At 34.6% G+C, this 12187-nt stretch overlaps 1 protein-coding gene across 1 annotated transcript; it reads right to left on the bottom strand.

The window, feature by feature from the left end:
- Positions 1 to 894: 894 nt before the first annotated feature.
- On the bottom strand, positions 895 to 7043 carry LOC112791032 (uncharacterized). The gene is made up of 12 exons (XM_029297118.2): positions 5547 to 7043; positions 5328 to 5462; positions 5070 to 5214; positions 4493 to 4792; positions 3903 to 4128; positions 3589 to 3755; positions 3397 to 3507; positions 3153 to 3204; positions 2926 to 3035; positions 2664 to 2792; positions 2141 to 2230; positions 895 to 1913 (listed from the first exon to the last, which is right to left on the bottom strand). Exons 1-12 carry the CDS (start codon positions 6905 to 6907, stop codon positions 1380 to 1382), a joined length of 3360 nt encoding a protein of 1119 aa, XP_029152951.1. The 5' UTR covers positions 6908 to 7043; the 3' UTR covers positions 895 to 1379.
- Between the last annotated feature and the right edge of the window lie 5144 nt (positions 7044 to 12187).

The following is a 12187-nucleotide window of genomic DNA, read 5'->3' as shown; positions in this document are numbered from 1 at the left end:
TGGGGGAGGGGCAATAACATATATAATATTAAAAATTATGCAAAAAATTATATAATGTAAGATATATTATAAAAAAATACTAATAGAGAATATATTTTAAAGTACAAAAAATATGTGTGTACTTTTTACTAACGAAGTGGTCGATTCCTCATATTGATCGATAATAGAATCTGTGTCAAATTTTTCAACAATTTGCTTTTCAATATAATTAAAAGCCAATTACCAAGAAATTCATCTTTCGTTTTGTTTCTGAGTTATTCTTTACAATATTCATAGCTGAAAAAGATCTCTCAGTTGTAGCAGTTGAAATAGCAAAAATTAATACCAAATGAATCAAGGACGATCACAAGAAGAAAAAGAATCCACTTTATGAGATTTGAAAAATTTTATTTAATTAAAAAATATTAGTAATAATATCTTTTTTAGATTTTTTAAATATTTTTTACCTACTTTTTAGATATTAGAAATCTTTAATATTTAGGTTAGACTTAATTTTTATTTATACTGAATTAAATACTAAATAAATTTTTAAAAGATTAAATCATACTTAATAACTTATTACTATTAATTTTTTTTTAAAAAAAAAAGCTCGGGGCCGAGGTCTCCACTCGCCCCTTATGTTCATCCTTGCATATAACCATTTAGGACATACTTGTAACGAAAATTATTCTTATTAACTTTTTTTTTTATTTTTACAAAAATTTGGACTAATTTCTTATTTACCAAAGATAGGAGACTCAAACCCGCGACCTCTTAGGTGAATATAAAGAGATTATGCCATTTGAGTTATAACGCATTGACATAAAAATTTGGACTAATATTTAGTCTTTAATAAAAAAATATATATTTTACTAACTTATTAAAAATAATTTTTTATATTTCTAAAATATTAAATACATAAAAAATTTTTAAAATTTTTTATTATTATACTTTGTATACATGCCTTTAACACAAATGAGCTAAATACTTAAAATAATCCTCAAATTGTAAATCACTTTGACACTAAAATATGAAACACAAACAAAGGGTAGACTAAAAAAGAATAAATATTGATTACGTATCAATTGTTGAGCGAAGTGATGGAGCTCTCTGCTTAGCATAGTCATGGCTTCATGTCATGCCTTGCTAGTTGGCAGTTGCTATTCCGTGATGCCACAATAATAACTGCATGCCGCTGATTGAAACACGGGGAGTTGGTGTTGTAAAATACCACACGTACGGGATAAGATTACATCCTTTGTTGCTACTATGGGAACATCCTTATCACTTCAACAACTGCCTTGCTCTTCAATCCTCCTATTATTCATGCCCAATTACCAGTCTTGCACCACTGGCTCTCTATCTATACATCAATGCCCAGTAATAGTCCCTGCTTTCTTTCAAGTGCTCTCGGAAGAATCAACCTGGCTCCACAGTATCTCAGCATATGCCTTCTCCTCCTCCTTCTCCTCCTCACCACCAACATAATCATTTCCTTCCACTTCTTCCTCTTCCTCAACAACCTCCTCCAACATTTCTTCTTCTGCAAGTTTCAACCTCTCGTGCTCATTGAGCTCCGTCATCGCCTCCTTCATAGCCTGCATTGTAGCTGGCCTATCTCTCCATCCATATTTAGGAGCAGGCACCACAAATGGCAGAGCTATATCATCTAATCTTGTGCTTTTAACTTGAGGACAATCCGTATTTTCTTCAGTAGGAGGGAAAGTAAAAATAATCCCAAGTTCGTAATTGCAAATGTGAAGTCCAGAATTCGAACAAGGGTCCCCTTTTTGAGGTCCATCGGATTTGGTATCAAATGGATTCGAAATTTGTCGTCCCCAGGCAGCTGCACTAAAATTATGAGACCCACAATATACCCAACCAATGGAGGGTGCATCCCTTTTACTCTTAGACCAGAAGCGTCTCCTAACCACCTGAGCAAACCAATTTTCACAATAAGACTTAAATGACTATACATTTATGCAGGGGAAAGAAAAACACAGACACTTTTATAATTAAGGAACTAATCACGCAATGGCAATCCAAATACACAACATAACGAGCAAAGATTACAAAAGCACCTCAAATGACTTGCCAATGATAATCTTTCCCATCAAAGTTTAATCATCAAATATAAGATAGAAGAGCATACATTAGTTACCTTGGTATGCATCGGGTGTCCTATTCTGTCATGGGGATGAGGGATAGCATCATGAAGTATATCTAAAGTCTTCAACCTTTGCCATGTTCTCTGTTTAAAAGTAGATAATCAGTTCTGCGTTGTTCACATCTTACATGCAATGTCAAAAGATAACTTCACAAACGAAAATTTTAATTCATGAAAAAAAAAATGACAAAATTTGATCTGATTAAATAAGATTCACAAAGACCTTAGAACCCAGAAAAATCTGTATCTATTTCTGTTCCCCATTAAAAAAATAATAATAAAATAAAAAACAACAACAATGACAACTGCATGAAAAGAATTTAAATCCATCATGGATAATGCAGAATGTCTTGAAAAAATGCTTTAATATTGTCCATGCATTCCACACATATGAACTAAAATCTAGTAGGCTCACCAAAATAACAGGATATGAAAGGAATCCACTATAAGGAACAAAACACATTATCCAAGGTAAAACCTCTGATCTTATTCACTCAATAAGAAAGTCATATTCTACCTCGGTGAAGCAAAGAATGCGTCTTGAAGGCAAAATCCCATTATATGCATTCTTCACTCTTCCAATAGTGGGAAAAATGATCCTAACAGAAGGGTTCTTCAATTCGTCCCTCGCATTCCAGCAGCCCCACTATCAAAGAAACAAAGAATCATTAGAATGCTGAACTAGTGAATAAATGCAATTTCAACAGATTATGCCTCTTAAATAGAAAATATATATGTATCAAGGAAATCTAAAAGAATAGCAAAAGTCTTGAAATTACTTCAGGATCAGACTCTTCTGAATCAAAATGTTGCAATGATTTCTTCCCAGCAGCAGCAGAAAATGCAGCAAGAAATTTTGAATTGACAGATGAACCAATAGAAGATGCACCTAATAGGCAGAAAAAGTTATAAACAATCAAACAATGCCATCATCTTGATTTCAACTTCTAATAGAAAAGCGAAGGCAATCACTAAAAAATAAGTAACACTTGAAACATAGAGTTACCATATATAATATCAGACTCTAATGACTCAGGCCACTTATATCGATTCAGAACCTGGTACAAATAATAAGGATGACATTAAACTGGATCATTTGAAATTATTTTACCAAGATATAACAAAGAGATCAAATATAGCCTTAATTTCAACATTAAAGTTAATTACTTACTGAGTATTTAAATTCAACAGATAAAATTCAATGAAATAAGCTATAGGAGTCAATGGAAAAACATTTCAGAGTAATTTACCTCTTGCAATCTCCATAGGCCATAGCATCTTTGGATAGAAGCAATGAGTGATCCAAAAGCAGCAATGTGCTCAGATTCCATCATCTTTGATGTATCTTGAAAATGATTCCCCTGCATGTTCATAAAAATTGTATAAGTTTACTTACATATTCAGCATGGTAACTAACAAAGTAGAAAATATACCCGACATACCCGTGACACATTTAAAATCAGTTGTACTTTGTTTGGATTTTCTCCTAAGGCAGCTGCAAGGGCCTCTTTGGGACAAACGTAACCAGAAAACCTGAGGAATCCAGCATCCCAAAGAGGAGAAACCCATTTTGCTACATTTCTAGGCAGAAAACCAAGCTGAACATAATCTATCGAAAAGGGCAAAAACAAAAGAAAGGAAAATTAAAGATCATAATGGTTATTGACAGAAATGAAAGAAAAGCAATGCAAATGAAATACAAATTTAGGCTAAAAAAAAAAAGATGAATGGAGAACCCCACATACGTAGATTTTACCTCCCTCAGAAGTTCCATCAGGGTCTGGAACAAGAATGCTAACGGCATTTTCGTCAGCAGGAACATTGTGATTTCTTCTCAGAATAACCTTCAACTTCCCATAAGCATTTGTACAAGACTTCCCAAGGAAAGTAGCCAGTGCTTTAAGTCTTGCACTTTTTGAATCTACTGAAGAGCGGAAAAGATGGCTCAAACCAACCACAGATGCCACAACTGAACCAAGAAACTTGACACCAATTGACAAAGATGCACAGCAATCAGTGTCTAAAAAGAGTATACATAGTCAAAGGATCCAAAGCAGAAAGCAAATCAAACTTAACGCCATGAAGTGACAAATGGTTGACAATAGAATTTGTACTAACATTCAAGAAGAAAACTAATTTTCTACATGCTCACTTTAGCAAAAACCGAGCTAGTCTTTCAGGTACCATATTCTACCCCAACTAAAAGCAAGGTGGATGCAACATTGAAATACTAAAAAGCACAAGAAGATTATAGTTCATATCAAAAACTAAAAACACTGGACTGGTAAAGGCAGAGATCAACACTGCAATCATGCAGCAACATATGCTTGACATATTAACACTTACAAGATTGGACTGGAAAGATTCAGGCATGATCAAAGTTCTGTAGAAGTGAATCCCAGGTACTGAAGCAACAAGATGTCCTGTTGCACCTCCAAAGTCATATTTAGTCAACAGGGTAATCCAGTGGGCTTGGCTGGGTATATCAATCATGAGAGCTGCCATAAACCCAGCCAAATGTCCAGCAAAATCACATTTAGAATCTCTCTGAGTTTCTTCATCCGATTTTGGGAAAAGTGATGCAAAATCAGCTGAGACAGCACGAGGGAAATCTTGCCACCAAATAGTATTAGTCACACTGTTCCACTACATAGACAAAAAAGTTAATAGATTTGATACTAGCAAACATAGTTATAGTTATAAACATATTGTCTGCATGATTTATAATAGTTAATTACACATAAAGTTTGCAGACCTCAGAGAAAAATACTGCAAAGCTAGAAGCATCTTTCATCCATGAGGGTAATAAGTATTCAGCGCATAATTAAACATTTTAATCAGTTAAATACCATGAAGTCCTTTAATTCTTAAGACTACAAATTAACATTAGTGTTGATAACTGTAAATTTGGCTAACAGCATACCTGCTTTTCCACCAAATTTGCAGATGTAATGATAACTCTTATATTATCTTCTCTTTGCAGAACAATCAACTTTGGATGATGGCAAGCAATCCCCTGTCTCTTGTGGTTACTACCAAATGCTATGGTTTCAGGAAATGAAGGATAACTAACATCCAGAGAAGAAAGAAAGGTAAGAAAGAGGTAAAATCAAGTACCATAAAGAATGGGCATAAATTTAGTTGCATATATTTGAACCTTTAAAAAAAAAAATACACTTACACTACAACTAGGTTAGGATAATCCGGGTAGGGCACAAATACTCTTTCATTAGGTCTTGAACTCCAACACCTCTCAGTGTTATGACAAGCAACCGTAACTGGCAGATGAAAAGGAATCTTGCAATATGTCAAGAACCTAAAACACAGCTATACTAGTATTAATCAAGAGATAAAATGGTGGGAAAAATCAAAATAACGAATATATATTAGGAGATCACACCAGTTTATGTCACTTGTAAATGTTGCAATGAACATCCTTGAAATGCTTTCAACAGGATACAGAAGTTCAGGGAGAGATATGGAATGCTGAAGTTCTGAGGAAGCATGTTCCGAAAATTGAAGGCGATTCAGGTAAAAGTTCTTCCCAGGCGAAGGATGAAACATGCCTCCATTATTTCCCCCTTTGTACCTATCAGAAGGAATATCTTCCACCCCTACTGAATTCAAGGGTATCTTATCAACATTATCATCCAAAATCCCTTTATGAAAAACATGCTGATGAAGTTCATCACTTTCAGCTTCCACGGCCACCCCTTTACCTTCACAAAGAGCCTCCGAACTCAACTGTGCTAAGTCATTAGTTCTATCTTCCACTGTAAAGTTCATCCTTTGTGACTTGTCACAGTCAAATTGCTCTTCAGCATTCACCAACAATCTAACATCATTGCCAGAAACATTGCTGTTCACCGAACTGCCACCACGATCACACTTCAATCCGAACTGTGTATCCGACACAGCTCGAAAAATGCAAGACACTGGATCATCCCTAAGCAAGATTTCCCTGCACCTCTCTAAAATAAAATTCGCCCTCTCAACAACTCGCTCATATCTTGAAAACACATTGGAACGCAACCCATTTGCCCTAACAGCAAGAACCCTCTTGTTCCTGTTCCCTTGTGAGTGCCCCGAGCATGTTAACCCATCAATTTCATCATCGTCGTCACACCCTTCACGAAACCGATTTTCGAAAACGATTCTTTGAACTAAAAACCCTACCCGGTTCCCAATTCCACACGAACAATCATCGTTCCCACACACCAGTGAGACCTTGTCTCCAACCGACAACTCCACGGCCGTTCCCTTACCGATCTCGACACCGTTCACGAAAACTCCATTGGAAGCTTTTCGAAACGCGAAAACCTCTTCCCCGCCACCGCCACTGCCGCCGGCTCTAAACGACATCATCCTTTTCCTGAACTCGTGAACGACACGGGTTTTAGAACCCTTGCAGGATAGAAAAACTCCATTGAGGATGTAAAGTTTGCGGAGGGAACCATCGAAGAGGATCTGGCAGTGGCGCTTGCTGACGTGGCGGTGGCGGAAGAAGAAATCGCAGTGGCGGGGAGTGCGGCCAATGGTGTAGGGGGAGTCCGGATGGAGGATGATGGAGTCGGGGGTGGAAACGACGCCGTTTAGGGATGAGAGGAGGGGCGAGTCGAAGTGGGTAAATAGAACGGAGGCGGAGGCGGTTGCTGTTGCGGTTGGCTTCTTGTTCTTGATCGGATTAGAATTGGAAGAGGAAGAATCGAGTGCGAAAGGTCTCTTGTGATTATTGGTGCAACCGTTTTGGGAACGGATCATGGTGACGACTGATGACCAAAGGGAAAGGTGAGAAGAAAAATTGGTTGAAGAAGATAATGGCAATTGGAATAGATAATTGGATACTGTTTTCGTTTTTCCCTCCAAAATTTTGTTTTTTTTTTTTTTTATTTCTTTTGGGAAGAAGGAATTTTTCGGTTATAAACTTACAATTTAGAAACGTTTGAAAGGACGTCAAATTCCGCGGTAACTATAACGGTAAGACAAAAATTAAACCGTCTGACTTGGCGGTTGATGACATGTAGCAAGTAAGAATGGAAACATTGAAGATATATGAATATTCAACAGTAATAAAGGAAAGGATTGTTGTAAAATAAATAAATAAATATATAAGAAAGAGGTAATAAATATAAAATAAAAAAGTATAATTAGATAATAATATTCACTATAATTACTATCTCAATATAATAGAGATAATTAATATATTTACTAATATTATATATATTGTAACTTAAGAACTTATAGAAAAAAATAGAAAGAAAAGAGAATTTTATGTGTTATTCTAGTATTTATTGTCAGAGGCTTAAGCCTCTATTTATACATGCACCAAGTTTTGAATTTTCAAATTTCATTAATCACACAATAAACATTCTTTCATTGAGAAACTGAGCCGTCCGAATATTAATGGGCAACCAACTTAGCTCTCAATCCTATCAGAACACTCCTGCTTGGATGACCATTTAGAATTATATCTCGTTAAAACCTTATTAACGAAAAATCCAATAGAAAAAAAAATTTAGTGAAGAAAAAAGAGTACAATATCCTTTGATAGGGACTGCCTCATTAAAAAACTTGTCAAGAAAAATCCAATGGAAAAAACCTGACCAAGGAAAAAAGAGTACAGTCTCCCCCTCTTGTCGACATCATTTAATGTCTCGAAATCGGCGCGTCCCAATCTGATGTACTAATTTTTCAAAGGAGGATTTTGGAAGTAACTTTGTAAATAAGTCTGCCAAATTATCTTCTGATCAATCACTCCACATGATGACAAAATATATTAGATCAGACTTCTAAGCCAAAAACCCTCGCGACTTGCTTCATGTATCGCTAGTATTTCAGCATGATTAGAGGAGGTTGCTGCTATCGTCTGTTTCGTGGACCTCCATGATATAGCTGTATCACCATACGTGAATAGATATTATGTTTGAGATCTCCCTTTGTGTGGATCAGACAAGTATCCAGCATCAGCATAGCCAACTAATTGTGACTTGGATCCATATGGATAAAACAATCCCATATCTACCGTTCCATGAAGATATCGAAATATTTGTTTGATTCCATTCCAATGTCTTCTGGTTGGAGAGAAACTATACCTTGCTAGTAAATTTACCGCAAATGATATGTCAGGTCGTGTATTATTAGCAAGATACATTAGCGCTCCAATGACACTAAGATATGGTACTTCAGGATCAAGGATATCTTCATTTTCTTCTTTAGGATGGAATTAATCCTTCTCCACATCCAAAGACCTTACGATCATTGGGGTACTTAATGGATGTGACTTATCCATATAAAATATCTTCAAGATCTTTTCTATATATGTTGTTTGATGAATAAAGATCCCACTTTTTGTATGCTCAATCTGCAGGCCGAGACAAAATTTAGTCTTTCCAAGATATTTCATCTCAAACTCTTCTTTTAGAGCTTTTATAGTTGTTATAATCTCTTCAGGGGTTCCAATGATATTTAAATCATTAACGTACACAACAATTATAATGAATCCAGATGCAAATTTCTTTATGAAAACACATGAGCAGACATCATCATTCTTGAATCCATTTTTGGCCAGATACTCAGTAAGACAATTATACTACATTCGTCCAAGTTGCTTTAGACCATATAAAGATCTTTGCAATTTGACTGAGTATAACCCATGTGAATATTCATTGGATGGTTTAGATATGTTTAGTCCTTCAGGGACTTTCATATAGATATCACGATCTAATGATCTGTATAAGTAGGATGTTACCACATCAATTAAATACATATGTAGTTTATGATATGCGGATAAACTGGCCAAATAACGCAATGTTATTGCATCTACTACAGGGGAATATGTTTCTTCATAATCTATACCGGGTCTTTGTGAAAAACCTTATGCCACAAGTCGAGCTTTGTAGCGTACAACTTCATTTTCTCATTTTATTTTCTCACAAATACCCATCTGTATCTAACAGGGTTTACATCTTCTGGTGTATGGACTACAGGTCCAAAAACTTCACGTTTTGCAAGTGAGTCTAACTTAACCTTCATATCTTCTTCCCATTTCGGCGAATCATTCCTTTGTCGACATTCTTCGATTGTTCTTGGCTCAAGATCCTTAGTTTCATGCATAATATTTAATGCAACATTATAGGCAAATATTTCATTGACAATTGTCTTATTTTGGTCCCATTTTTCTCCTGTAAAGACATAATTTATTGAGATTTAATCATTTTTACAATTTTCAGGTATCTGAACATCTTCTGGCGTCAAAATTATATTAGAATTTTAGACAACTGTATGTGTCTTTACTATGTCTTTTTCAACAGAAATAGTATTTACCTCTTTTCTTTTTCAAAGATTTTTGTCTTTAGAACTGACAGGTCTACCACGCTTCTGGCGTGAATTTGTTTCAATGGCCACTTTTTCAATGGGAACATCAATTCGAATTGGGACATTTTCTGCTGGTATATAAGATTTGATTATCCTCTTTGTATCAGAAAATGCATCAGGCAATTCACTTGCTATTCTTTGCAAATGTATAATCTTTTGAACTTCTAGTTCACATTGCCCTAATCGAGGATCTAAATGCATCAAGGATGATGCATTCTAATTAAGTTCTTTTTTAGGAAGCTTATTCTCTTCCTCTAATGTTAGAAATTTTGATTCATCAAAATGACAATCTGCAAATCTGGCTTTAAATACATCTCCAGTTTGTATCTCAAGATACCTAACTATAGAGGGAGAATCATATCCAACATATATCCCCAATTTTCTTTGGGGTCCCATTTTGGTGCGAGAAGATGGTGCAATGGGAACATATATCGCACACCCGAATATTCTTAAATGGAAAATATTTGGCTGTTGGCCAAAAGCTAATTGTACATGAGAGAACTAATGGTAACTTATTAGCCTCAAACGAATAAGTGCCACAGCATGCGAAATAGCATGCCCCCAAGCCGAGGTTGGGATATTTGTTCTCATAAGTAAGGGTCTAACAATTAATTGGAGGCGTTTAATAAGTGATTCTGCTAACCCATTTTGTGTATGAACACGAGCTACTGGATGTTCAACGCTTATTCCCTTAGCCATACAATAAGCATAAAAAGTTTGGGAAGTAAATTCACCAGCATTATCAAGACGAATTGCTTTGAACGCTTTTAATCGAATAATTTGAGTAAGTAATCTCGCAAACTCCAGGTTGCGAGAAAACAATAAGCACACATGTGACCATCTTGAAGATACGTCTATTAGGACCATAAAATATCTAAAAGATCCACATGGTAGATGAATAGGTCCACATATATTGTCTTGAATCCTTTCTAGGAATTCAGGGTACTCAAATCCAATCTTTACTGGTGATGGCCTTAAAATTAGCTTTCCTTGAGAACATGCAGCACAACAAAATTCACTAGATTTAAGAATCTTCTGGTTTTTTAGTGAATGTCCGTGAGAGGTTTCAATAATTCTCCGCATTATGGTTGTTCCCGGATGACCCAATCAATCATGCCAAGTTCTGAATTCATTTGGGTTAGTAAACTTCTGGTTTACAATGGCATGTGATTCAATTTCACTAAATTTAGTATAATACAACCTAGATGAAAGTGAGGGTAACTTTTCTAATATAACGTTTTTATTTAAATCATGAGTTGTGATACATAAGTACTTATGATTTTTCTCATTCATTGTTTCAATATGATATCCATTTCAGTGAATATCTTTGAAACTCAATAAGTTCCTTAGTGACTTAGTAGACAATAGTGCATTATTTATTATGAATTTTGTTCCTCCAGAAAATAAATTATAGCTTTTCTGGAGCCTTCTATCACATTGCCCGAGCCAATAATAGTATTAACATATTCTTCTTTTGTCACAAGATGAGTAAAATATATATTACTTCTGAGAATAGTATGCGAACTTGCCCTATCTGCAAGGCAAACATCTTCATTATATGTCCTTATCATTTTCTTCAAAGACAAATAATAACAAAATGGGCAGAAATATTTGCACAGTAAAACTAGTTTCTTGATTGAAAATATTTTTCAAAGAAGTATAGTATATACTAAAAATTTTATTATTATTATCTTGGCACATGCAGTAATTTTGAAATTCACAAATATTTTATTAAACATTATTTATATACATCGTACATGAAATTTAAATATATTGAAAATAACTTAATAATTTTTTTACATGAGTACTTTAGCAAACCCACATATTAAACTTTTCCATCATTGATCAAATGACCAATATTTCCTCCAGAATCCTCAAAGAAATCAGATACATCATAATGAGTGGTGTAACATCCCAACTTTTTGAATCAAGTCATTTTTTATAACTAATTAATTAATTAAAATGATAACGATTTAAGATTTGAATTTGAAATTTAAACATATGAAAACACTAGTGGTAGTAAATCTCTAACCGACAATAAACAACCTTTTAAAATATAATCATAATTAATTCTACATTTATTAGATTTGAATGATATTTAGTTATATGAAAAGATAAGAATACTAGTTCTATTCCTTAAGTTCAGTATAAAATCAAATTCAAATTAGATTAGGTAGATAAATCGGTTACAAGTTTATAGTAGAAAATCGCGCTCTTATCAGCCAGCCTAATATACTAACAGTATTTCGAGAATATCTCAAGTTGTGGTCATCCGATTGACTTCATTTAAGATTCATTTTAAAGCTAATTCAATTCTATATAAATTTGTCACTAATAGATATTTCCAAATTCTAAATGTAGAAAATATTATAGGGCTCACAAAATGACGATTCAGATTGAAGATTTCACTTAAATGCCTCCTAACATAATCTGCACATACCTAAGAGCTATTTGATCATTCCTTTCTCAATCTATTCCCTTTTTCTATACAAAATATTCTAGTATACACAAAGTTTAGCCATGGGACAAGTCTCTCTTCACTAACAAATCGCATCTATTTGCATCGGAATACCTATCGGAACTTCACTCGAGGTAGGGGGTTCTTGTGCTAATTTTTATATGTCATATCTTAAATGTTTTTGAATATATATGTTAGCATTGCACGTC

Source organism: Arachis hypogaea, chromosome 3 (genome assembly GCF_003086295.3).
Source record: "Arachis hypogaea cultivar Tifrunner chromosome 3, arahy.Tifrunner.gnm2.J5K5, whole genome shotgun sequence".
Classification (NCBI taxonomy): Eukaryota; Viridiplantae; Streptophyta; class Magnoliopsida; order Fabales; family Fabaceae; genus Arachis; species Arachis hypogaea.
This window is presented reverse-complemented; position numbering and strand designations above follow the sequence as displayed.